This window comes from Procambarus clarkii, chromosome 44 (assembly GCF_040958095.1).
Source record: "Procambarus clarkii isolate CNS0578487 chromosome 44, FALCON_Pclarkii_2.0, whole genome shotgun sequence".
In the NCBI taxonomy this organism is placed as follows: domain Eukaryota; kingdom Metazoa; phylum Arthropoda; class Malacostraca; order Decapoda; family Cambaridae; genus Procambarus; species Procambarus clarkii.
Genome location: NC_091193.1, coordinates 30,701,767 through 30,729,605, shown reverse-complemented (window position 1 = coordinate 30,729,605; position 27,839 = coordinate 30,701,767). Strand labels below are relative to the sequence as shown.

General features: G+C 47.8%; 2 protein-coding genes across 2 annotated transcripts; one reads left to right on the top strand and one right to left on the bottom strand.

Moving 5' to 3' along the window:
- Positions 1-686: 686 nt before the first annotated feature.
- Positions 687-2,469, bottom strand: LOC138350273 (zinc finger protein 98-like). Its single transcript, XM_069300875.1, has one exon. The coding sequence runs from the start codon at positions 2,076-2,078 to the stop codon at positions 1,314-1,316; it is 765 nt and encodes a 254-aa protein (XP_069156976.1). The 5' UTR covers positions 2,079-2,469; the 3' UTR covers positions 687-1,313.
- Positions 2,470-16,301: 13,832 nt separating this feature from the next.
- LOC138350272 (uncharacterized) lies at positions 16,302-25,897 on the top strand. Its single transcript, XM_069300874.1, has 3 exons — positions 16,302-16,714; positions 21,681-22,153; positions 24,410-25,897. Exons 1-3 carry the CDS (start codon positions 16,599-16,601, stop codon positions 25,396-25,398), a joined length of 1,578 nt encoding a protein of 525 aa, XP_069156975.1. The 5' UTR covers positions 16,302-16,598; the 3' UTR covers positions 25,399-25,897.
- The last annotated feature ends 1,942 nt before the right edge of the window (positions 25,898-27,839 follow it).

Below are 27,839 nucleotides of genomic sequence, written 5' to 3'. Positions count from 1 at the left end.
GGAGAAGAGTGTTTGGATAGCTGCCTGAGAGATATGTGTTAATATGTGTCTGAGTCTGTGGGATTTTACTGGCAAGATTAGCACCAACCGATGAAAAGAAACTATTAAATTCATTTGCCATTTCTAAATCAGTTGACGGTATATCCCCATCCTTGTAGAGTTTTATTTGGTTATGTGAGTGTTGTTTAGTTCCTAGGATACTAGAGATAGTTTTCCAAGTGCTTTTCATGTTGCCTTTTGCTTCATTGAATCTATTCACATAATATGCAAGTTTTGCCTTTCTTATGATACTGGTAAGCATTGATGAGTACCTTTTAGCTACTTCCTTTGAAACTAGGCCAATCCTAACTTTCTTTTCATATTCATGTTTCTTGTTGATTGAGTTGAGAATGCCACTTGTGAGCCATGGATTGTTTAATCTTTTGTCAGTTACTTGCTTGGTAAGAAGGGGACAATGAAGGTTGTAGAGGCTTAGAGTTTTGGAGAGGAAGAGGTTAGCTAATGAATTTATATCACGGGTATTATTGAATTCAGAATCCCAGTTAATATTGTGAAGTGCCTCTGTAAGATTGTCTAAAGCTGATTCACTGTGTAGCCTAAATGAAAGTTTCTTGCTTTTTGGTGGTGTTATGTCCATGTTCGCTATGAGAAAGGTAGGATAGTGGTCAGTTGTTCTGTCGTAGATTATACCAGATACAAGGGGAGCTGTTATGTTTGTCCATATGTGGTCCAAGGTAGTGGCTGATGTTTGAGTGACTCGGGTAGGTTTGGTGATTGTGGGGATTAGCATACAGGAGTTCATGCTGTTAAGGAAATAGTCAACTTGAGAGCAATTTCGTTGACCCAGGTCAATATTTAAGTCTCCTCCCAGAATGATGTGGTTTTTGTTGAGATTGTTGTTTATAATAAGATTATATGAAGATTATGAAGTGTATTTTTCACACAAAATAAAACAAATACAACTTTGTAGGTCATTCAACTGACAAAGTGACAGCATGATATTTTCAATGCAAAGATTAAAACTGTATATAGGATATACTGGAAATGCACTTCAATTTACCTAAAAGTTCTCTGAATCTTCTCCCACATTCAACATTTTTAACCTATCACCTGTGTACTCACCTAGTTGTGCTTGCGGGGGATTGAGTTTAGGGGGTCCCACCTCTCAACTATCAATCAACTGGTGTAAAGATTCCTGAGCCTATTGGGGTCTATCATATTTACAATTGAAACTATGTATGGAGTCTGCCTCCACCACATCACCACCTAATAGATTTCATTTGTTAACTACCCTGACACTGAAAAAGTTCTTTCTAACGTCCCTGTTTGTGTACCATCCTGTGAGTTTTCATATGTCCAAGCTGACTGAATCTTTTTCCACACTCTGGACATTCATGAGGTTTCACACCTGAATGCACCAACATATGAATTTTCATACTTTGAGGATGCCTGAATCTCTTCCCACACTCTTGACATTTGTGAGGTTGATCCTCCGTATGAATTAACATGTGAGTTATTATAGTTTCACGTTCTTTAAATCTTCTGCCGCACTCTGCACACTCAAAGCGTCTTTCATCTGAATGCCTTAACATATGTCTCTTCATATGGTTATGACGACTGAATCTCTTCCCACACTCTGAACACTCGTGTGGTTTGTCACCTGAATGCACTAATATGTGAGTTTTCATATTTCGAAGCAGGCTGAATCTCTTCCCACACTCGGGACACTCGTGAGGTTTGTCACCTGAATGTACCAATATGTGAGTTTTCAAACTTCGAAGCAGACTGAACCTTCTCCCACACTCTGGACACTTGTGAGGTTTGTCACCCGAATGCACTAACATGTGAGTCTTCATATTTCCACGCTGACTGAATTTCTTCCCACACTCATAACACTCATGTGGTTTGTCACCCGAATGCACTAACATGTGAGTCTTCATACTTGCACGCTGACTAAATCTCTTCCCACACTCGGGACACTTGTGAGGTTTGTCACCCGAATGCACTAACATGTGAGTCTTCAGACCTCCAAGCTGACTGAAGCTCTTCCCGCACTCTGCACACTGGTGAGTTTTCATCTTTATGCTTGCTCGGTGCAATGTCAGTTGTTTTCTCCTCTGGATGACTGGGTGATGTTGGAAGGTGCGTCACGTCACGGAGCACAGTCAATGTTGACGGTTAGACAACTTGCGGTTAGCACTTGGCGGTTAATGGTGGTACGTCCTCTTTATGATTGGGGCAGTTTGTATGACACATTTCCCTTAATGTTGCTATGTGGAAATTCAGCAATGGTGTTTGTTATGCTCTGATGGTGCAGTTTGCATGAAGGGTTTATCTTCCTGATGACACCAGTACAAATGTAGGGAGACGTGTTTATGTTGAGAATGATATGAGCTTCAAAAGTGTTTGCTACGTTGTGCTGTAGAGGAGCGGCGACTAAAGCATTAATGTATGTTAGAGGGAGACTTGCCGCACCATAGGGCAGGATCTTGTTGTGTTTATGGCGTCAGCTGATCCTTGGTGCTGCGACGAGGCAGTTGTTTGTAAACACAACACACCCGAATGCCCACAAACACGATCCAACGCACAAAACACAACACTCCTGTCAGTTTTTGGATAAACTCCTTTTATATTTATTATGTGAGAGTTATACTTGTATAAAATGATAACTATTATAGGTAAGCGCCTAATATTTAATATTAATCAATAAAAAAGAAGTCAGAAGCCACATGCCTGTCTGTACATGTCTTTTGTGTTGTAACGGTTCTATTTATTTATTTTATTTATTTATGCATATACAAGAATGTACATAAGGAATGTGAGGATACAAATATGGTAATTACAGTCTTGTAAAGCCACTAGCACGCGCAGCGTTTCGGGCAGGTCCTTAATCTAAGAAAATTTTAAGGAGATAAATACTTGCAAAATTATAGACAAAAAATGATAACAGATTACATGAAATGAAAAAAAAGATGAGAGAAAATTGTAGGTACAGTATATTAAAGCACATAGGTAGCTAAGATTGATTGCAATGACAGCTTGAATGGTAGTTGACAAAAAAATTGGTAGGCATAATACAGCAGAAACAATATAAGATTGGTTGCAATGACAGCTTGAATGGTAGTTGACAAAAATTGGTAGTCACAATACAGCATATGGCTAGCACATAAAAGAAGACAGCAATGAACACAATGATAAGGTTGTTTGAAATTACATAAAAATTAGGAGATTGGGTAACACTAGGTACAGAGCAAATTTAAAGCTCAGTGTAGGAAAACTAAGAAGATGAAGTTAGGTACTTTTTGGTTTTGCTTTTAAATAAGGCAAAAGTTTTACAGTTTTTCAATTCACTAGGGAGTGAGTTCCATAAACTAGGTCCCTTAATTTGCATAGAGTGTTTACACAGATTAAGTTTGACCCTGGGGATATCAAAGAGATATTTATTTCTGGTGTGGTGATAATGGGTCCTATTACATCTGTCCAGGGAGAGTTTCAGAGCATGGTTTGCATTTAAGAACAGGGTTTTGTAAATGTAGTTGACACAAGAGAATGTGTGGAGGGAGTTAATATTTAGCAAGTTTAGGGATTTAAACAAGGGAGCTGAGTGTTGTCTGAAAGCTGAGTTAGTTATCATTCTGATAGCAGATTTTTGCTGTGTGATGATGGGCTTAAGGTGGTTTGCAGTGGTAGACCCCCATGCACAGATACCATAATTAAGATAGGGGTAAATTAGTGCATAATATAGTGAGAGGAGAGCAGAGTTAGGAACATAATATCTGATTTTGGAGAGTATTTTCTGACCAGGGGGAGAAAGATACTGGCAGTATGGGGCGTTAAAGTTTATTGAAGATTAAATTCTGCAGAACATGTAAATGTATAAAGTTCAAATATAAAGTAAGTAATTATATAAAGTTTATATTAAACACGGTTTATATTATAGGCTTATAGCAAAGTTGATATTATTAAACTTAATATTGAACATGTAAATATATAAAGTTTCAAAATATATAATTTAAGGACTATATAAGGTTTATATTAAAATATATAAAGTAAATATATAAAGTAAGAATTAACAGTAACAATTCCAAGTCCGAGGACTAGATTTAACTTAAAAGGTACACCCGTAGTAAGTATGAGACCTTAGCCTATAGTGACATGGAAACTAATTCTGCAGAAACCTAAAGGTTAACTGGTACTAGAATTAAGGCCGAGTACAAATGTGTAGTAATTATATAACACTAGGATATAACAGGCAGGACACAAAGAATAACTAATAGTGAGAGACCACATAACACGTAATGTACCCGGCCAAGAGGCCGTAAAAGACCTAATGGATAAGGAGAAGGGGGTGTGACTACAAGTAGGGCTTACTAGCACCTAGACTGGGCAAAGTATTAGCTGCGGACAGCGGGACACTTGGGGACCGGCGCTGCACCCCCCTTCCCACATGCAGTGGGGAGACAATCGGGACAACTGTGCAAAGCATGACGGGGGTACAAAAGCAGCCGCTTGCAAAGGGGGGGAGAGGGTGGGGTTTTGCGAGGGCAGTGGCGAGGGCAGGCGGAGTGAGGCAGAGCCCCAGTGTGCGCCCGTATTTATACGACCCCAAACTGCCCGCGCAACGCCGCGGGACGCGCTGCGCAATTGTTTCTTTCTCCCCCGCCAGAAAAATCCCCGCTTGCGATCAAGCAGTGACCATTTTCTGACCAGGGGGAGAAAGATACTGGCAGTATGGGGCGTTAAAGTTTATTGAAGATTAAATTCTGCAGAACATGTAAATGTATAAAGTTCAAATATAAAGTAAGTAATTATATAAAGTTTATATTAAACACGGTTTATATTATAGGCTTATAGCAAAGTTGATATTATTAAACTTAATATTGAACATGTAAATATATAAAGTTTCAAAATATATAATTTAAGGACTATATAACGTTTATATTAAAATATATAAAGTAAATATATAAAGTAAGAATTAACAGTAACAATTCCAAGTCCGAGGACTAGATTTAACTTAAAAGGTACACCCGTAGTAAGTATGAGACCTTAGCCTATAGTGACATGGAAACTAATTCTGCAGAAACCTAAAGGTTAACTGGTACTAGAATTAAGGCCGAGTACAAATGTGTAGTAATTATATAACACTAGGATATAACAGGCAGGACACAAAGAATAACTAATAAGTGAGAGACCACATAACACGTAATGTACCCGGCCAAGAGGCCGTAAAAGACCTAATGGATAAGGAGAAGGGGGTGTGACTACAAGTAGGGCTTACTAGCACCTAGACTGGGCAAAGTATTAGCTGCGGACAGCGGGACACTTGGGGACCGGCGCTGCACCCCCACCGCAGGCCAGCGGCCGGACCCCCCCCCCGAAGGGCGAGTGCCAGCTGGCCGCGTGAGGCACTCTATGTAGCAGAGCAACAACGTCCCGCCTGACGTAGGATGTGAGCACTACTCTTCCGCCTGCCGTCTGCCATTATTTCTGATGTGGCGAGCCCGTCCCGAGACAGCTGGGTGCGGAGCGTAGTCATCTGAGTCAAGCGTAGCGCCGAGAGGGCAGCGCGTAGGATCCTGGAGAAATCTCGCCTGGTGACAGGCGCGCTTGTAGGATCTGTGCTTGTAGGATCCGAAGAGTGTTGATTCCTGACCATGTAAGCGATACCTGGTCCAGTCGGAGCGTGCGTCGATTTTTTGTCGCGTAGCTCACCTCCCCCGAGCTGAAAGATATAAGGCAGTAAGGGTGGGCAGAAGCGGCGTGCAGTGTTATCGTGACAGGCAAGAGCACAGACGAGAGGGAAACCCTAGCTGAATCAATACGGAGACGAAAAAACGGGGGAGGGAGCCCGGCAGCAGGAATTAAGAGAAACCTTAATTAACAATCCTGGATGAATAAAGAGCATCCGAATAATTATACTGTAGCAATGAAGGGGGGCTAACAATTCTAAGAATCTTCCAGCAAACGGAAGGGGGAAGTACCTTTGCTAAGAGCAAAGGTGGGAGAAAACCAGTAGGAGAACAGCAAGGAAGCACAAAGCAACTATAACAGGGTAAGACGAAACACTATAAATCTTGAATATAAACAATACATATACCAAGAACGGGTATAACAACTAAGCAACATATGGTCACTGCTTGCAACACAAGCGGGGATGTTTCTGGCGGGGGAGAAAGAAACAATTGCGCAGCGCGTCCCGCGGCGTTGCGCGGGCAGTTTGGGGCCGTATAAATACGGGCGCACAACGGGGCTCCGCCTCACTCCGCCTGCCCTCGCCGCTGCCCTCGCAAAACTCACTGCTGCTCAGCGAGTCGTAAACACAGAAGTTTAGCCCGCTCAACTGTTCTCACAGCATGGACCCTACAACAGTTCCTCGCGACAACGACTCGGAGCGACCCGTTAGGGGCGTCCTGCCCTTCTCAACATTTAAGGTAGTTTTTGTGTTTTGTTGGCGCGCGGGACCAGTGTTTGTGTTGGCGCGTCAGACCAGTGTTTGTCTCTTTGTTGGCGCGCGCGCCCTGAAGCACGCCTGTTGGTTCAGCGTTGGTGACCAAATGCAGGTGCAGTGGTCCTAGAGGGGAAGGTGACCCTCGGTGTTATGGGGCACTGGGTTTTCTCCAGTAGGTGGCTGTTATTTGAACCACACTCGGGAGGAGGCCTGTCCACCCCTACCCTCTCCTTCCCCATCTGCTCAGCCCTGTCCTTAAGCTCCCCACCCAGTCGACGTGAGGTATGCTGTTGGGCGACTTCTGTTATGCCGTTATTTATTATTTACGTTCTTTATATGTCCTTCCTTACAGTCTGACTGTTAGTCAGGGTGTGTTTCCTCACGCTACAATATTTACTGTAATTTTACCTTTGCTTTCGCCCCTAGCTTTAATTTTCATGGATTTGTTTTTCATAAGTTCCTTAATTTATTAATGAATTTAATGGTGGCAAGCTGCATGTTTCTTTTGCAGGCTTTTCATTCAGGTCTGTTTTAACTTTTGCTTATTGCCTATAAGTTATTAGGTAAAGTCAGCTAGGTTAGGCTAGCTGCCGAGTCACAGGCCTCTGGCCACCAGCTTTAAGTTTAATGGACTAGTTTTTCCATAAGTTTCCTTAACTTATTCCCGAATTTATTGCAGTGTCAAGCTCCCTGTTTCTTTTGCAGGTTGTACATTTAGTTTTATTTAACTTTAGCTTATTGCCTTTAAGTTATTAGGGAAAGTCAGCTAGGTTAGGCTAGCTGCTGTGTCACAGGCCTCTGGCCCCTAGCTTTGTTTTCATGGACCTGTTTTCCCACAAGTTTCCTTAATTTACTACTGAAATTTACGCAGTGTTAAGCTGCATGTTTCTTTAGCTGGATTTAAATTTAGGTTTGTTTTAACTTCTGGTCTTTGCCTTTAAGTTAGTAGGTAAAGTTAGCTAGGTTAGGCAAGCTGCTGTGTCACAGGCCTCTGGCCCCTAGCTTTGTTTTCGTGGACTTGTTTTCCCACAAGTTTCCTTAATTTACTACTGAAATTTATGCAGTGTTAAGCTGCATGTTTCTTTAGCTGGATTTAAATTTAGGTTTGTTTTAACTTCTGGTCATTGCCTTTAAGTTAGTAGGTAAAGTTAGCTAGGTTAGGCTAGCTGCAGTGTCACAGGCCTCTGGCCCCTAGCTTCGTTTTCTGGATTTGTTTCCATAAGTTTCCTCATTTTATTATTGAATTTTATGCAGTGTCAAGCTGCGTGTTTCTTTAGCTGGTTTTACATTTAGGTTGTTTTAACTTTTGGTCATTGCCTATAAGTTATTAGGTAAAGTCAGCTAGGTTATGCTAGCTGCTGTGTCTCAGGCCTCCGGCCTCTAGCTTTAAATTTTCTTGGACTTGTGTTTTCCATAAGTTTCCTTAATTTATTATTGAATTTAATGCAGTGTCAAGCTGCATGTTTTCTTTCGCAGGTTTTACACTTAGGTTTGTGTAACTTTGCTTGCCTATAAGTTATTAGGTAAAGTCGGCTAGGTTAGGCTAGCTGCAGTGTCTCAGGCCTCTGGCTCCTAGCTTTGTTTCATGGACTTGTTTTCCATAACTTTCCTTCATTAATGAATTTTATGCAGTGTCAAGCTGCATGTTTTCTTTAGCTGGTTTTACATTTGTTTGTTTAACTTTTGCTATTGCCTTTAAGTTATTATGTAAAGTCAGCTAGGTTATGCTAGCTGCTGTGTTCACAGGCCTCCGGCCTCTAGCTTTAAGTTTTTATGGACTTGTTTTCCATAAGTTTCCTTAATTTATTAATGAATTTTATGCAGTGTCAAGCTGCTAGTTTCTTTGCTGGTTTTACATTCGTTTGTTTAACCTCTGCTTTGCCTTTAAGTTATTATGTAAAGTCAGCTAGGATGTGATAGTTGTCGGGATCGGGCCCCTTGCCTCTTGCTTTAAGTTTCTTCTGGCCCTGCATTTATGTTTAGTTTCCTCAGCAAATGTCCTGCATTTTACATTGCCCTTGCTGCATGTTTTTACTTTACTGGTTTACAATTGTTTAACTTATGCTTCACCTTTAAGTAAAGTCAGCTAGGATGTCCTAGATGCTGTCTTCGGGCCTCATGCCTCTCCCTTTAAGTTTATCTCGGACTCGTATTGATTAGTTCCATCAGCAATTTATTACTAATTATGCATTGCCTAAGTGCATGTCATTTTACTTACTGTTTTACCTTTATACTTGTTTCCTTGACTTTGTCAAAGTTATTAAGTACTGACGCTAGACAGTACCAGTTTCGTTTACCAGTACCAGTAAACGTTTTTACAGTCGTTTTGTCTGCCCGGTGTAGCCCAGAAGAATCTGCAGCCTCCCGGCTGCTGGCTTATCCAGACATGTGTGGCCTCCCAGGACGCTGGTTATCAGACGTATTGTCTGCTCGGTGTAGCCCGGAATATACTGCGGCCTCCCAGGCCGCTGGTTATCAGACGTATTGTCTGCTCAGTGTAGCCCGGAAGATACTGCTGCTTCCCAGGCCGCTGGTTTATTCAGACGTTTAGTCTGCCCAACGTAGCCAGGAAGGTTGACAGCCGCTGCCGTCTTAGCTGACTGCGTTCAGGGGCTGCTCCCCAGCCGACGTCCTTCCTGCGATGAGTTAAGCCGACGTCCTTCCTGCGATGAGTTAAGCCGACGTCCTTCCTGCGATGAGTTAAGCCGACGTCCTTCCTGCGATGAGTTAAGCCGACGTCCTTCCTGCGATGAGTTAAGCCGACGTCCTTCCTGCGATGAGTTAAGCCGACGTCCTTCCTGCGATGAGTTAAGCCGACGTCCTTCCTGCGATGAGTTAAGCCGACGTCCTTCCTGCGATGAGTTAAGCCGACGTCCTTCCTGCGATGAGTAAAGCCGACGATGTTCTACAGGTATTATATTTATATTGGTCATATAAATACACGGCCTTTCTGGCCGCGGGTTTATCCAGACGTGTTGTCTGCCGGTGTAGCCCGGAATCTACTGCGGCCCCCCTGGCCGCTGGTTTCTCCAGACGTTTTGTCTGCCCAATGTAGCCACGAAGGTTGTCATAGCCGCTGCCGTCTTCGCTGTCTGCGCTCGGGGGTTCATGTCCAGCCGACGTTCTTCCTGTGGTGAGTTAAGCTGGCGATGTTATTCAGGTATCTTATTTACATTGGCCATATAAATATGTGGTCTTTCAGGCCGCTGGTTTATCCAGACGTGTTGTCTGCCTGGTAGCCCGGAAGTCACAGTGGCCCCCCCCCCCCCCCCAGGCCGCTGGTTTATCCAGACGTGTTGTCTGCCTGGTAGCCCGGAAGTCACAGTGGCCCCCCCCCCCCCCCCAGGCCGCTGGTTTATCCAGACGTGTTGTCTGCCTGGTAGCCCGGAAGTCACAGTGGCCCCCCCCCCCCAGGCCGCTGGTTTATCCAGACGTTTCATCTGCCGGTGTAGCCCGGAACGTTTCCACAGCCACCGACTGTGGAAACTTACAAGTGTTAATCCCGTTTCTCTAACGAATTATAGTCCAGCTTTATTTTGAGCATACTTTGTTTTGCAATTTATAATTATTTGTTATAATTGTATTAATTGTAATTATGTTATAATAGCACAGTTTGCCTAGTTTCCTCAGTAGTTACAGTACTTTCGTTTGGCTCTTGCAGTTATTCACGTCGCTTATTTGGTTATATTTATGTTATGCATCTCCTCTGTTCCCTTAATGTAATATGGCTATATATCCACGCCGATTGTATACCCTTATTTTGTACTTGCAGATACCACGTGCCATGCCTTGCCCTATTCATAATTATGTTCTACATCTCGGCGCTAACATGCCTCCTGTTTCAGGTTACCTCGGACTTTCTTTCCCAATCAGCCTCCTTAATTTACTCCGACAGTTGATGCGTTGCTCATGTCGCATGTTTATTTTTGCGTTGCTGTGTCCAGTATGCTTGCCCACTTTTACCCTGCCTTACGTCATCAAGTAAAGACAGCCAGGATGTGCTATTTGCAGAGTTACCAAGTAATTTATTAAGTAAAGTCAGACAGGCAGTGCTAGTTGCAGAGTTACTAAGTAAATTATTAAGTAAAGTCAGCCAGGATGTGCTATTTGCAGAGTTCCTAAGAATTATTAAGTAAAGTCAGACAGGATGTGCTATTTGCAGTATTCGCGGGCCCTTATTTTAGCTTCACGTCTCCTGGCCCTGCATTTTTGCCTAGTTTCATCGGTAGTTACAGTAGTTTATGCTTAGCTTTGCAGTTTAGTTTCCTCAGTGGTTACAGTATTTACGCTTGGCTCTTGCAGTTTATTCACGTTACTTATCAGGTTATATTTGTTATGCTTTCCCTCCGTTCTCTTAATGTAAAAATGGTTATATATGCACGCCGATTGTATACCCTTATTTTGTACCTGCAGACTTCACGTGCCATGACTTGCCCTATTCAGGTGACCTGGACAGGGGGGTGGCCCCCACGTTGCCTGGGGCACGGTACACTCCAGCAGATGGCGGCGTCGAAGCGTCGTCGGGAACGTCGTATATTTAATAATATCCCGTTCTTTGCCTTCCTAAGACAATGTAAATTAAGATTTTATACGCTTATATGGAAGGTTTCTTATTTTGTACTGGCAGACATCTCGCGACATGCCTTGCCCTTCCTCTTAATTACGTTCTACATTTCAGCACTAACATGCCTCCTGCTTTCAGATTACCACGGATTCCTTTTCCCAAACAGCCTACCTTAATTTACTCCGACAGTTGATGCTTTGCTCATGTCGCATGTTTAATTTTGCGTTGCTGTGTTCAGTATGTTTGTTCATTTTCCTCGCCTTACGTCATTACGTAAAGTCAGCCAGGATGTGCTATTTGCAGAGTTACTAATTAAATTATTAAGTAAAGTCAGCCAGGATGTGCTATTTGCAGAGTTACTAAGTAAATTATTAAGTAAAGTCAGCCAGGATGTGCTATTCGCAGAGTTCCTAAGTAAATTATTAAGTAAAGTCAGCCAGGATGTGCTATTTGCAGAGTTACTAAGTAAATTATTAAGAAGTCAGCCAGGATGTGCTATTTGCAGAGTTACTAAGTAAATTATTAAGTCAGCCAGGATGTGCTATTTGCAGAGTTACTAATTACTAATTACTAGTCTTTTGCTGGGCTACCTTTATGCTTCTCCCCTTTCTGTCTAGGTATGTTTAGGTATGGCTAGCGGTGCGCGAGCCGCGGCTTATCGGTTCCTCCTACGTCTGCGTGTCTGTTAATTTTGTTATTGTTGGACTCTCAATTTGATTTGTATTTATTACGGAAAAATTTTTCTCCCGCAATTTACTCTTTGTTTAAGTTTCACGTTCAATTTGTTATTAAGGGACTATCAATTAGGATTTGTATTAATCTATTGCTTTGCCTCTGTGCCTTTAAGTTATTTTCAGCTAAGGTACGCTAGTTGCAGTGCATTCGGGTGGCCCCCCCCCCCCCACAATTTTTTTTTTTTCTCCGGTTATTTCGTCCTATTACACTCGTTTCCCTCATTATATATTCTATTCTGAATTTTGTGCATTATATCTGACCACCCATTCTTCATCGTATCGACAGTACATTAAGTTACATTTGGATGCTACCGAGAAGTTTAGCATGGCCTCGCGCACGGTGTCATGCAAAAAACTGGCCATTCGGCCTTCCTTTCGGCAAGCTCAAGCCAGTCAGTTAGCATGACGTCGGCCAGCTTGTGGTTGGCCAGCGCAGCCAGCATGCTGTTGGCCATAGGTCGCTAACGTTCTTTGGCCATCTGGCCTTCTGGGCTATTTTACTCTTCTTGTTCCTTCGCCATTGTTGTTTCCTACTACGTAATAGTATTCTATTTAATTTTACCTCATCTATCATTAGGTTAGGGGCCCCCCTTACCTCCAACCGCTATTCCTTCCACTGCGCTCTGCCCGCTTGGCGCTCAATGCCGGTTTCTTCTGTTCCCTTTATTCGCAGCCACGACAAGCCGGAACCCCCCCCCCCCCTTCACACCCTACTGCGGCGAGGAAGAGAACGCGAGCCGGATATTCCTCTGATCACCATCAACGCACGCAGCGGTGCAGGGATGCAGCCGCCCAGGGCCTACGTTAATACTATTATCTTCTCTTTATTTGCTGGGCTATATGGCAGTATTAATATTACTCCGTACCGTTACTGTCATTCCAGTATTATTTTATTAAAATATAAATTGTTATTATGGTTTGGCGTTGCTTTCTTAATTTCTTCCATTCTGCGGCACTTGCCGTCATCTGTTATTTACGATATTACATTGTATTCTTCATTGTACGATTATTTACGACATTGTATTCTTATTATTATCCTTATTACAGTTACTGAATGGCAGCTCCCTGCCGTCGATTTCACTTTGCTCCTGTTCTAAAGATGTTGCCGAAGTTCACGGCGTACTAGCTGCGGCTCGCAGACGCTCATTGACAACACAAGACTACACTCAGCGGCCACTCAAGGCAGACTCCTTGGCTTCTATCCAGCCCAATCACCCGTCTGGAGGCAGAGATGGGATAGAGACCAAGGGTAATGTTCCCCGCTCACATTCTACATCCGATTAGGACACAAGCATGTTATAGATTTGGCTTTAAGAATTGGTTCTTATTCCATTTTATTGTTTATGTATATGTTGCTTAGTTGTTATACCCTTTCTTGGTATATGTATTGTTTATATTCAAGATTTATAGTGTTTCGTCTTACCCTGTTATAGTTGCTTTGTGCCTCCTTGCTGTTCTACCGGTTTTCTCCCACCTTTGCTCTTAGCAAAGGTACTTCCCCCTTCCGTTTGCTGGAAGATTCTTAGATTTGTTAGCCCCCCTTCATTGCTACAGTATAATTATTCGGATGCTCTTTATTCATCCAGGATTGTTAATTAAGGTTTCTCTTAATTCCTGCTGCCGGGCTCCCTCCCCCGTTTTTCGTCTCCGTATTGATTCAGCTAGGGTTTCCCTCTCGTCTGTGCTCTTGCCTGTCACGATAACACTGCACGCCGCTTCTGCCCACCCTTACTGCCTTATATCTTTCAGCCCGGGGGAGGTGAGCTACGCGACAAAAAATTGACGCACGCTCCGACTGGACCAGGTATCGCTTACATGGTCAGGAATCAACACTCTTCGGATCCTACAAGCGCTCCTGTCACCAGGCGAGATTTCTCCAGGATCCTACGCGCTGCCCTCTCGGCGCTAGGCTTGACTCCAGATGACTACGCTCCGCACCCAGCTGTCGCGGGACGGGCTCGCCACATCAGAAATAATGGCAAACGGCAGGCGGAAGAGTAGTGCTCACATCCTACGTCAGATGGGACGTTGTTGCTCTGCTACATTGAGTGCCTCATGCGGCCAGCTGGCACTCGCCCTTCGGGGGGGGGGTCCGGCCGCTGGCCTGCGGTGGGGGTGCAGCGCCGGTCCCCAAGTGTCCCGCTGTCCGCAGCTAATACTTTGCCCAGTCTAGGTGCTAGTAAGCCCTACTTGTAGTCACACCCCCTTCTCCTTATCCATTAGGTCTTTTACGGCCTCTTGGCCGGGTACATTACGTGTTATGTGGTCTCTCACTTATTAGTTATTCTTTGTGTCCTGCCTGTTATATCCTAGTGTTATATAATTACTACACATTTGCACTCGGCCTTAATTCTAGTACCAGTTAACCTTTAGGTTTCTGCAGAATTAGTTTCCATGTCACTATAGGCTAAGGTCTCATACTTACTACGGGTGTACCTTTTAAGTTAAATCTAGTCCTTGGAATTGTTACTGTTAATTCTTACTTTATATATTTACTTTATATATTTACTTTATATATTTTAATATAAACGTTATATATTCCTTAAATTATATTTGAAACTTTGTATATTTACATGTTCAATATTAAGTTTTATATAATATCAACTTTGTTACGCCTATAATATAAACCGTGTTTAATATAAACTTTATATAATTACTTACTTTATGTGAACTTTATATATTTACATGTTCTGCAGAATTTAATCTTCAATAAACTTTAACGCCCCATACTGCCAGTATCTTTCTCCCCCTGGTCAGAAAATACATAAACAATAAAATGGAATAAGAACCAATTCTTAAAGCCAAATCTATAACATGCTTGTGTCCTAAGCGGATGTAGAATGTGAGCGGGGAACATTACCCTTGGTCTCTATCCCATCTCTGCCTCCAGACGGGTGATTGGGCTGGATAGAAGCCAAGGAGTCTGCCTTAAGTGGCCGCTGAGAGTGGTCTTGTGTTGTCAATGAGCGTCTGCGAGCCGCAGCTAGTACGCCGTGAACTTCGGCAACATCTTTAGAACAGGAGCAAAGTGAAATCGACGGCAGGGAGCTGCCATTCAGTAACTGTAATAAGGATAATAATAAGCATACAATGTCGTAAATAATCGTACAATGAAGACTACAATGTAATATCGTAAATAACCGATGACGGCAAGTGCCGCAGAATGGAAGAAATTAAGAAAGCAACGCCAAACCATAATAGCAATTTATATTTTAATAAAATAATACTGGAATGACAGTGACGGTACGGAATAATATTAATACTGCCATATAGCCCAGCAAATAAAGAGAAGATAATAGTATTAACGTAGGCCCTGGGCGGCTGCATCCCGGCACCGCTGCGTGCGTTGATGGTGATCAGAGGAATATCCGGCTCGCGTTCTCTTCCTCGCCGCAGTAGGGTGTGGAAGGGGGGGGGGGTTCCGGCTTGTCGTGGCTGCGAATAAAGGGAACAGAAGAAGCCGGCATTGAGCGCCAAGCGGGCAGAGCGCAGTGGAAGGAATAGCGGTTGGAGGTAAGGGCCCCTAACCTAATGATAGATGAGGTAAAATTAAATGGAATACTATTACGTAGTAGGAAACAACAATGGCGAAGGAACAAGAAGAGTAAAATAGCCCAGAAGGCCGGATGGCCAAAGAACGTTAGCGACCGTATGGCCAACAGCATGCTGGCTGCGCTGGCCAACCACAAGCTGGCCGACGTCATGCTAACTGACTGGCTTGAGCTTGCCGAAACGTAGGCCGAATGGCCAGTTTTTTGCATGACACCGTGCACGAGGCCATGCTAAACTTCTCGGTAGCATCCAAATGTACCTTAATGTACTGTCGATACGATGAAGAATGGGTGGTCAAATATAATGCACAATAATCAGAATATATAATGAGGGAAACGAGTGTAATAGGACGAAATAACCAGAGGGAAAAAAAAAAATTGTGGGGGGGGGGGCCCCACCCGAATGCACTGCAACTAGCGTACCTTAGCTGAAAATAACTTAAAGGCAGAGAGGCAAAGCAATAGGATAATACAAATCCTAATTGATAGTCCCTTAATAACAAATTGAACGTGAAACTTAAACAAAGAGTAAATTGCGGGAGAAAAATTTGCCGTAATAAATACAAATCAAATTGCGAGTCCAACAATAACAGATTTAACAGACACGCAGACGTAGGAGGAACCAAGGGGACGTTTCCCACAGGCGAGCCCGCACGGCTGGGGGGGGGGGCGGAAATGACAGAGGGCCGAAGAAAAGATAACGTCGCCGAGGCGCGCTGGACGGCACACAACCCGGTCTGAGAAAGGACATAGGCCCAAAAGCGAGAGGCGATAACGTAGAATGGGGTGGAAGAATGCGGAAGTAAGCGGGCGAGACCGAGTAAACAGGGAACCAGGGGGGGGGGGCAACCGATAAGCCGCGGCTCGCGCACCGCTAGCCATACCTAAACATACCTAGACAGGAAGGGGAGAAGCATAAAGGTAGCCCAGCAAAAGACTAGTAATTAGTAATTAGTAACTCTGCAAATAGCACATCCTGGCTGACTTAATAATTTACTTAGTAACACTGCAAATAGCACATCCTGGCTGACTTTACTTAATAATTTACTTAGGAACTCTGCAAATAGCACATCCTGGGTGACTTTACTTAATAATTTACTTAGTAACTCTGCAAATAGCACATCCTGGCTGACTTTACTTAATAATTTACTTAGGAACTCTGCAAACAGCACATCCTGGCTGACTACTTAATAATTACATAGTAACTCTACAAAAATAACATAACATATAGCATATGTTATGTTATTCTGCCCTCGCCGCTGCCCTCGCAACCACTCCCCGGCCGCCCGACTTCGCACGAGATGGACAACACGCCAGCTGCCTCGGTACCTGACCTCTCTCTCACGGACATCCTGGGGCCCTCGACACCCCAGACTGTTCCGGCAGGGCCCTCCTGCCCTACACTTCTAAACCCAAGGTGAGGTTTTCTGTTCAGTTCTAGTCAGGTCTCCCCAGTGCGGCGTGTGCCAAGCGCCTTCCCCTCGCGGTGCGTGTGTGCCGCCTTAGTTAGTCCTTTGGGCTCTCTGCTGTTGTTCCCGGAGAGCTGGGGCGCCCTTCCTGGGCCTGTGCCGGGCGCCCCCCGTGCCGTGCTGGTCGCGTGGCTGGCTTAGGGTCGGCGTGCCCTGGGCCGCGTCCCTAGTGGCCTGCGTTCGGTCTCCTCTCTCGTGGGGCCCTGTCCAGCCGTGCCCGTCCGTGCCCAAGGGGTCCCGCCGCGCGGCGTGCTAGGCGCGCGCCCTGCCCGGGGCCCCGTCGGCGGCCAGGCGTGCCCTTGCCGGCGCCGCCATGTGGCCAGGCGTGGTGGGCCCTACGCCCTTTGTGCTCTGCCTTGGGGCCGTCTCCTTTTAATTGGCCTTGGGGTCGTCTGGGGTGCTTCGGCGTCCTTCCCGCCTTTCCTTCGGGGCCCCCTGTCGCCGGCCCGCCGGGTTTCCCTGGGTGTCTCAGGGGGCCAGGTTTCGCCTTGTCCGAGGACATGTGTCGCCGTCGGCGACGGATTGTGGCCAGGTTCGGTCCTACGCCCGGGGCGCATGTTCTCGGCGGCGGCGACACGTGGTCAGGCGTGGGCGGCCCTATGGCGGGCCCCGCCTTGGGGCCCATGCATGCCTTGCCGGGTCGTCACGTGCCTGGCCGGCAGGGCGTGCTTCTGCGTCTTTCCTGGTTTTCCCTCGGGTGTTCCCTGTTGCCGGTCTGCCGGCTTCCCTGGGATGTCCCCAGGGGTCGGGCTCCCTGTGCGGACAAGCGTCGCCCCTGGCGACGACTCGTGGCCAGGTCCAGCCCTCCGCCCGGGCCTGCTACGGGGCACACGCCTGGTCGTGCTGCCACGTGGCACGGCGTTCCGTGGCGCGCACGGTTGGGCTGTGTCCCGCCCTTCCTGTCCCCTTTTGGGTGCTAATCCACGTGGCTTTGCGCCACGGCTTCCCACGTCGGGGCTCGGGCTGCCTTGCGCCCGTACGGCCGCGCCTGTGTGCGGCCCCCCCCCCCTCCCCTTTTCGTCTAGGCCCTGAGCATGCCGTGTGGCAGCGCGTGGTTGGTAGGCCACGGGGTCCTTGCCGTGTGTGGTGTGTTCTCTGCTAGGCACGTCGCCCTCGGACGTCTCGCCCGGCCGTGTTGCCCGGGGTGTTAGCCCAGGCCCTTCGGTGTCCCGGAGTCCCCAGGTACGTCTTCCCCAGAGTGGCGCCGATCAAGATGTCCCCAGACGTCCGTCGGCCGGTGTAAGTCCGGCATGTAGTCCCCAGACGTACGTCTGGCCGGTGTTGCCCGGTGTGTTATTTCAAGCTTTCCGCCGTCCAGGCTCTCAGGTACGTGCCCTGCTTGCCTGGGGGGTAGCCAGGGCCGTTACTCCATGTCCTCCGTCTGGCCGGTGTTGCCGGCAGGTTGGTTCCCAGGCGCCCCCGCCTGGCCAGGGTAGCCTGGTGTGTTTGTCTTAAGCGCCCTGCACGTCCGTCGTAGCAGGGATTCCTCCTACGTCGTAAGTTCTGCGTTCGTCCGCCTGTGTCGCCTGTTGTTCTTCTTCGTCAGAGGGAGACGCCGGCGTTGGAGCAAGGACCCGAGATCAGCTCGACGGCGACGGCAGGTTTACGTCTACGGGTACGCCCCACAGGCCCTGGGTTCGGCGTTGACGCCGGCAATCCAGGATGACTTCGTTATGTTCGTTAAGTCCTCGGCGTCCGGTTCCAGGGGCCGTGCCCTGGACAGGGGGGTGGCCCCCACGTCGCCTGGGGCACGGTATCCTCCAGCAGATGGCGGCGTCGAAGCGTCGTCGGGAACGTCGTATATTTAATGATTCACATTCTTTGCCTCCTTAAGACACTGTAAATTAAGTCTTTCTCACACTTGGTGTGAAATAAAAATTTGGAAGGTTCTTATCTTGTACTAGCAGACTTCCCGCGACATGCCTTGCCCTTATTCTTATTTATGTTCTACATTTCAGCACCGACATGCCTCTGCTTTCAGATCACCTCGGATTCACTTTGCCCCAGCCTAACTTTACTCAGGCATTCGTAGCCTTGTGCATGTCGTACGTTCAATCTTCGCGTCCGCTGTGTCACAGTTTGCTTGTTCACTTGTCCTTGTCTTACGTCATTAAGTAAAGTCGCCAGGATGTCCTATTTGCAGAGTTATAAGTAATTTATTAAGTAAAGTCAGACAGGACGTCCTATTTGCAGTATTTGCGGGCCCTTAATTTGCTTTACGTTCCCTGGCCCTGCATTTTGCCTAGTTTCCTCAGTAGTTACAGTACTTTCGCTGGGCCCTTGCAGTTTATTCACGTCGCTTATTTGGTTATATTTATGTTATGCATCTCCTCCGTTCTCTTAATGTAAAATGGCTATATATTCCACGCCGTTTGTATACCCTTATTTTGTACTTGCGGATACCACGTGACATGCCTGCCCTTTTCATAATTATGTTCTACATTTCAGCGCTAACATGCCTCCTGTTTCAGGTTACCTCGACTCTCTTTCCCAACCAGCCTCCTTAATTTACCCCGACAGTTGATGCGTTGCTTGCCGCACGTTTATTTGTACGTTGCTGTGTTCAGTATGCTTGCCTATGTTACCCTGCCTTCCTCATTAAGTAAAGTCAGCCAGGATGTGCTATTTGCAGAATTACTAAGAAAATTATTAAGTGAAGTCAGCCAGGCAGTGCTCGTTGCAGAGTTACTAAGAAGTTATTAAGTAAAGTCAGCCAGGATGTGTTTTGCAGAGTTCCTAGAATTATTAAGTAAAGTCAGACAGGAAGTGTTTTGCAGAGTTCCTAGATTTATTAAGTAAAGTCAGACAGGCTGTGCTATTTGCAGTTTCGCGGGCCCTTATTTTAGCTTCGTTTCCTGACCCGGCAATTTGCCTAGATTCATAGGTAGTTACAGTAGTTTATGCTTGGCTATTGCAGTTTATTCACGTTACTTCTATGGTTATTTATGTTATGCTTTCCTCCGTTGCTTAATGTAAAATTGGTTTTATTTATTCTAGGGCGATATGTTCCATTTAGCCTACCACAATTTAATACTTCTTACTTACTTGGTAACATTTGTGCTGTGCTTCATTTATGGTTGTCATTAAGTGTTTCTATTTATTATAGGGCGAAATGTCCCATTCACCACTATTCATCCCTGTTACTTATTTGGTTACACTTGTGTCGTGCATCCTTTATGTTTGTTATAAAAACATTTTTTGTTTACTATAGGGCGATTTGTTACTTTTAGCTTACGTTATTCTTTGTTTCAGCCATCCTTTGTTTCCTTGGCAGTGTCTTCAGTTAGTAGTCCCCTTTCCTTCGCTGTGGCTTCTAGGCAGCCAGGATGCGCGAGGTGCAGTTGTGGGCCCTCGCCTCTTGCTTTATGCCTCTGGCCCTGCACTTGCCGGGTCCCCCCCTTTCTTTATTCTCGTTTCAGCACTAACATGCCCCCTGCTTTCTGATTACCACGGTTCCCTTTCCCAAACAGCCTACCTTAATTTATTCCGTCAGCTGATGCTTGCTCATGCCGCATGTTTATTGTTGCGTAGCTGTGTTCAGTATGTTTGTTCTTTTTCCTTGCCTTCCGTCATTAAGTAAAGTCAGCCAGGATGTGATATTTGCAGAGTTACTAATTAAATTTTAAGTAAAGTCAGCGAGGATGTGCTATCTGCAGAGTTCCAAGTAATTATTAAGTAGTCAGCCAGGATGGGCTATTTGCAGAGTTCCTACGTAAATTAAGTAGAGTCAGCCAGGATGCGCTATTTGCAGAGTTACTAAGTAAATTATTAAGTAAAGTCAGCCAGGATGTGCTATTTGCAGCCTTACTAAGTAAATTATTAAGTAAAGTCAGCCAGGATGTGCTATTTGCAGAGTTATTAAGTAAATTAGTAAGTAAAGTCAGACAGGATGCGCTATTGCAGTGTTCCCAAGTAAATTATTAAGTAAAGTCAGCCAGGACGTGCTATTTGCAGCCTTCTAAGTAAATTATTAAGTAAAGTCAGCCAGGAAGTGCTACTTGCAGAGTTACTAAGCAAATTATTAAGTAAAGTCAGCCAGGATGTGCTATTTTGCAGCCTTACTAAGTAAATTATTAAAGTAAAGTCAGCCAGGATGTGCTAGTTGCAGAGTTACTAAGTAATTTATTAAGTATAGTCAGCCAGGATGTGCTATTTGCAGAGTTACTAATTACTATTTACTAGTCTTTTGCTGGGTTACTCATATGCTTCTCCCCTTCCTGTCTAGGTATGTCTAGGTATGGCCAGCGGTGCGCGAGCCGCGGCTTATCGGTTGCCCCCCCCCCCCCTGGTTCCCTGTTTACTCGGTCTCGCCCGCTTACTTCCGCATTCTTCCATCCCATTCTACGATTGTCGCCTCTCGTTTTTGGGCCTATGTCCTTTCTCAGCCGGGTGGTGTGCCGTCCAGCGCGCCTCGGCGACGTTATCTTCTCTTCGGACCTATATGTCATTTCCGCCCCCCCCCCCCCAGCCGTGCCTGTGGGGCCCGGGCCCGCCCGTGGGAAACGTCCCCTTGGTCCCTCCTACGTCTGCTTATCTGTTAAATTTGCTACGGTTGGACTCGCAATTATGATTCGTATTTATTACAAAAAATTTTTCCCACAATTTACACTTCGCTTATGTTATGTTTGCTTATCTTATGTTATATGTTATGTTATATGTTATGTTATATGTTATGCTATATGTTATGTTATATGTTATGTTATATGTTATGTTATATGTTATGTTATATGTTATGTTATATGTTATGTTATATGTTATGTTATATGTTATGTTATATGTTATGTTATATGTTATGTTATGTATGTTATATGTTATGTTATGTTATGGTATGCTAGCAGGGGCGGCAGTCGGGTTTTTTCCCCCTGCCTGTCGCCAGGTTAGTCAGGCTGTCACTAACGTTCCCCCTTTCCGCAGTGGCGAGAAGACGGACCACCCTACATCTGCAACAAGGAAGAGGGCTCGGACGGCGTCAACGCGAGGACAGCAACGTAGTGGAGCCCGGACACAACCGGCCAGGGCGCGGACCAAGCCCGCACGCTTTGCCTCACCCTCTACAGAGCCCTCCTCGGCTGGCTCGGACACGGACACCGGGCGCACTCCTCAGCTGCACAATTCGGGCAAAGCAACGGGTGGCACAGTGACCCAACTCCCACCGCTTTCAGCAGATGATTGGACGACGCTGCAGGCCCTCATCGCGCAAGCACGTGGGCCCCCATCGGGCGCGGCTCTCCGCGACGGAGGAGGTGCCACGGCCGCCCCTGCCCTGGCCACCTCTGCTCCGGCCGCCTCAGCCCCCTCGCCCTTCTCCTCTGAGCGTCGCCCACGATACAGGGCCAGGGGGCATTCGTCGAGGCGCCGTGCCAGCTCCTCCAGCCCGTCCTCTTATGGTGAGTCTCCCAGGGTGAGCGCTGCTTCCCCTCCTCCTAGCCCTTGGCTGGGACCCCTACGGGCTCCCCAGGCTTCCACCATCCCACTCCTGGGCGTACACGTACCACAGGCCCTCCGTGAAAAGATCTGGGCTAAAAAGTATGTTGACCTCAGGGAGTTGCTCAATCATGAGCGAGAAGCAGGGCCCTACGAGCCACGCCTCGCGCCCCCCACTGACCCCCAGGCGTCTGGTAAGAAGCTGATGCCACTGACGCCAGCCCAGTGGGAGCACGGCTTCGACATTTATGCCACGCTCTACATAGAGAAGCACCCGGCCGAGGCTCAGGCCCTGCTCACCTACACCCGCTACGTCAAGACCATGAAGGTGACCCTCAAAAACGACTGGATGTGGTACGACAAGGCCTTCAGATGGGACAAGGAGAGGTCGGACTGTTCTTGGCTCGATTACAGGCTGGACCTGGAATTCCGCTCGATACAGCGGGTCGCACACGTCGCTATCCAGGCAGGCAGACAGGAGGCAGGTCGGCCGGCTGCCCTTTCCCTCTCTAGCGCCCGGGCCGCAGGGCTCCCCCCGGGCTACTGTTTTGCCTACCACTCAAGAGGACCCGGCTGCACTTTTACTTCCTGCGCCTTCCAGCACTACTGCCCGCGCTGCCGTGGGCGGCACCCGGCCTACACTTCGTGCCCCCCAGCCCACTTACGCGACAGACCCACCCATGACCAGCGCCCACGAAGACAACCACGGGACAAGGCTAAGAAGAGCGCCGGCAGTAACAACGCCGGTGGACGCCGACGCCCTTGACGCTTTGCTGGCGGGTTACCCCCTGCGAGACTACGTCGTGGGGGGTTTCAGAAGGGGGTTCCTTCTCGGCTTTGAAGGAGTGCGAACCCCCCTTACTTCACGCAACCCCCAGGCTACGACGGACCTCCCGCACATCGTCGGGCCCATGCTCGACAAGGAGTTGAGTCTAGGACGCATCGCGGGCCCCTACGAAGTCCCCCCTTTCAAGAATTTCAAGTGTTCACCCATAGCTCTGAGGGAGAAGTCTACGCCGGGCAAGTACCGCCTCCTGCACAACCTTAGCTACCCTTACTCCCCTGACAGTGTGAACGCCAACATCCCACGGGAATCGACGTCCGTCACCTACCAGTCTATCCATGACGCGGTGACAATGGTTGTCAGCCGGTCCCCGGGGGCTCACCTGGCAAAGTGCGACATCGCAGAAGCTTTCAGGATCGTCCCAGTACACCCGAGCGACTACCATCTGCTGGGGTTTTCTTATGGGGGCAAGTACTACTACGAGAAGATGCTCAGCATGGGAGCCGCCCCCTCCTGCCGGATCTTCGAGTCCTTCTCCAGTGCCCTGCAATGGATCCTCGCCGAGAAGTACGGGGTCTGCGACGTCGTGAAGGTATTGGACGACTTCCTCTTCGTCAGTTTCACGTTCGACGAGTGCCAGCGAAGCCTGAGGGTGTTCACTGCCCTCTGCGAGCGTCTGGGGGTCCCCTTGGCACCTCACAAAACGCAGGGCCCGTGCTCCTGCCTCACGTTCCTGGGGCTGGAGATTGATGCTCACAGGATGGAAACAAGACTACCAGAGGACAAGAGAACGAAGTACACGGCAGCGGTCGAAGTCGCGATGAGTCAGGAGCGCATCCCTCTCCGAGATCTGCAGGCGATCATCGGGAAGTTGCAATTCGCCACCGCGGTAATCCCGGGAGGACGGGCCTTCTTGCGTCGTCTGCACCCGCTTACGCGAGGCCCACAGCGTCCCTCGCGCCTATGCCATTTGGACGCGGAGGCTAAGCACGATCTCGTCGCCTGGCGCTCCTTCCTCACTGATTTCAATGGAGTAACAGTTTTTCCCCCAGATGGCGGGTGGGGAAACGCCCCATCACTTTCAATGTGTGCAGATGCTTCTTCCAAGGGGTATGGACTAACGCTAGGGGCAGCCTGGTTCAGGGGAACCTGGCCTCAGGTCTGGGGTCGGCTCAACATTGCTTTGCTCGAGCTCTACCCTTTCTTTATGGGCATAGCACTTTTCGCCCCGGTATTGGCCAATAAGAGGCTGGTGTGTAAATCGGACAACAGTGCAGTGGTAAGCGTGCTCAACACACTCTCTGCTAGGTGCCCACTACTAATGCAAATTGTCAGGCCCTTGGCAGTGCTGTTACTCATCCATAACATTACACTACTACCCTCCCACCTCCCAGGAAAATTAAATGGGGTTTGTGATGCTCTTTCCCGCTTACAGACGCTGCCGCCCTTGTTCCTGCGAGAAGCAGGCCTCGCCGAGACGCCGACAACAGTTCCTGCGCACCTCCTGCCCTGCAACTTCACCCTGCAACTGTGAGGACCCTATTCAACTCCCTGCAGCCAGCGACGAGGCGTACTTACAGGGCTAAGTGGGTGGAGTACGCCGCCTACGTCTTGGCAGGGCGGCAAGGAGAATGCCCCTTCGATGCTGCACCTCCGACTCTGGTGAACTTCCTGCAATCTCTGCTCTCGCGGGGCCTGGCTTACCGCTCTCTGCACGCATATCTAGCGGCCATCGCCTTCGTCTGCAAGCTACACGGTAGGAGGGACCCAACTCGGCACTTCCTGGTCACCCAACTCCTCAAAGGGGCACGTAACTCCGCACAGCGGGCCCCTGCGCGGCGTCTCCCAGTGACGAGGAGCCTCCTGCATCGCCTGCTGCGGGCACTGGGAGGCGTATGTAACTCTGCCTATGAGAAGTCCTGCTACAGGGCGCTCTTCTCCCTGGCTTTCCACGCCTGCCTACGCCCGGGTGAGGCGGTTTACGTGGACCATGGACGACACACGCTCAACCTTGAGCAGGTATCACTTACGACGGCAGGAGTAGATATCGTCTTCAACACCTACAAGCACAGTGCAGGGCGCACGCCCACCCTCTCCCTGAGAGCGAACCCTTCCAGCAAGTACTGCCCGGTTCGTGCCCTGTCTAAATACTTTAATCTCAGGGGCCTGCGCCCGGGGCCCATATTCAAACACGCCGCAGGCGCTCCTGTCACCAGGCGAGATTTCTCCAAGATCCTACGCTCTGCCCTCTCGGCGCTAGGCTTGCCTCCAGATGACTACGCGCCGCATTCCTTCCGTATCGGCAGGGCCACTCAGCTGTCTCGGGATGGGCTCGCCACTTCAGAAATAATGGCTGTCGGCAGGTGGAGGAGTAGCGCTTTCACATCCTACGTCAGGCGGGACGTTGTTGCTCTGCCACTTTGAGTGCCTCACGCGGCCAGCTGGCACTCGCCCTTCGGGGGGGGGTCCGGCCGCTGGCCTGCGGTGGGGGTGCAGCGCCGGTCCCCAAGTGTCCCGCTGTCCGCAGCTAATACTTTGCCCAGTCTAGGTGCTAGTAAGCCCTACTTGTAGTCAACCCCTTCTCCTTATTCATTAGGTCTTACCGGCCTCTTGGTCGGGTACATTATGTGTTATGTGGTCTCTCACTTATTAGTTACTCTGTGTCCTGCCTGTTATATCCTAGTGTTATATAATTACTCACATTTGCATTCGGCCTTAATTCTAGTACCAGTTAATGCTTTACGTTTCTGCAGAATTAGTTCCATGTCACTATAGGCTAAGGTCTCATAATTACTACGGGTGTACCTTTTAAGTTAAACCTAGTCCTCGGACTTGCAATTGTTACTGTTAATTCTTACTTTATATATTTACATGTTCTGCAGAATTTAATCTTCAATAAACTTTAACGCCCCATGCTGCCTGTATCTTTCTTCCCCTGGACAGAAAGCTCTGTGTATTTCTTCGTAAGTGGGTTTGCTACGAGGGTTTTACACAAGTCCCCCATGCACCCGAGCTCTGTCAATAATATATATATATATATATATATATATATATAATATATATATATATATATATATATATATATATATATATATATATATATATATATATATATATATATATACTAAATTAGGCTAATTTGAATACAGGTAAACATTGGTTGTGGAAGGGTCGTTGACAGGAACAAATGGCCAACAAACCGCCATGGAAGGAAAGGTTTTTGGCAAGTTTTTAAAATAGAGCAGACAGCGGGCTGGCGCCGGTCTTGGTCCTCCCCCGCCGTCGCCTGTGACCCTCTGGCGCCTTAGTTTACGAAAATCATGTCACCGTCAAACACCAACGGTCACCGTCAAACACCAACGGTCACCGTCAAACACCAACGGTCACCGTCAAACACCAACGGTCACCGTCAGACACCAACGGTCACCGTCAAACACCAACGGTCACCGTCAAACACCAACGGTCACCGTCAGACACCAACGGTCACCGTCAAACACCAACGGTCACCGTCAACACCAACGGTCACCGTCAGACACCAACGGTCACCGTCAAACACCAACGGTCACCGTCAAACACCAACGGTCACCGTCAGACACCAACGGTCACCGTCAAACACCAACGGTCACCGTCAGACACCAACGGTCACCGTCAAACACCAACGGTCACCGTCAGACACCAACGGTCACCGTCAAACACCAACGGTCACCGTCAACACCAACGGTCACCGTCAGACACCAACGGTCACCGTCAAACACCAACGGTCACCGTCAGACACCAACGGTCACCGTCAAACACCAACGGTCACCGTCAAACACCAACGGTCACCGTCAAACACCAACGGTCACCGTCAAACACCAACGGTCACCGTCAAACACCAACGGTCACCGTCAGACACCAACGGTCACCGTCAGACACCAACAGTCACCGTCAGACACCAACGGTCACCGTCAGACACCAACGGTCATCGTCACACACCAACGGTCACCGTCAAACACCAACGGTCACCGTCAAACACCAACGGTCACCGTCAAACACCAACGGTCACCGTCAAACACCAACGGTCACCGTCAAACACCAACGGTCACCGTCAAACACCAACGGTCACCGTCAAACACCAACGGTCACCGTCAGACACCAACGGTCACCGTCAAACACCAACGGTCACTGTCAGATACCAATGGTCAGTCAGACACCAACGGTCACCGTCAAACACCAATGGTCACCGTCAAACACCAACGGTCACCGTCAAACACCAACGGTCACCGTCAAACACCAACGGTCACCGTCAAACACCAACGGTCACCGTCAGACACCAACGGTCACCGTCAAACACCAACGGTCACCGTCAGACACCAACGGTCACCGTCAAACACCAACGGTCACCGTCAGACAGCAACGGTCACCGTCAAACACCAACGGTCACCGTCAGACACCAACGGTCACCGTCAAACACCAACGGTCACCGTCAAACACCAACGGTCACCGTCAAACACCAACGGTCACCGTCAAACACCAACGGTCACCGTCAAACACCAACGGTCACCGTCAGACACCAACGGTCACCGTCAAACACCAACGGTCACTGTCAGATACCAACGGTCACAGTCAGACACCAACGGTCACCGTCAAACACCAACGGTCACCGTCAAACACCAACGGGCACCGTCAAACACCAACGGTCTTACATATTTCTACTAGAATGTACATAGCAGTGATCTTCGTCCTCACCTCACAACCGAGAACCAGATTAAATTCCCGAGAAGAACAAAGACGGTTGGGCACGATTTTCCTTCACCTAATGGAACATACCCAATCATTACGAACATGTACCTTTTTCCTCAATCTCTGACGGCTTTGGTTACATT

Excerpts from the sequence above, each read along its gene's own strand:
- LOC138350273 (XM_069300875.1), bottom strand. The coding sequence starts at position 2,078 with ATGAAAACTCACCAGTGTGCAGAGTGCGGGAAGAGCTTCAGTCAGCTT.
- LOC138350272 (XM_069300874.1), top strand. The coding sequence starts at position 16,599 with ATGGACAACACGCCAGCTGCCTCGGTACCTGACCTCTCTCTCACGGAC. Across the intron at positions 16,715-21,680 it reads CCTACACTTCTAAACCCAAG|TGGCGAGAAGACGGACCACC; the intron begins GTGAGGTTTTCT and ends CCCTTTCCGCAG. Across the intron at positions 22,154-24,409 it reads CTCCAGCCCGTCCTCTTATG|ACGCTGCCGCCCTTGTTCCT; the intron begins GTGAGTCTCCCA and ends TCCCGCTTACAG.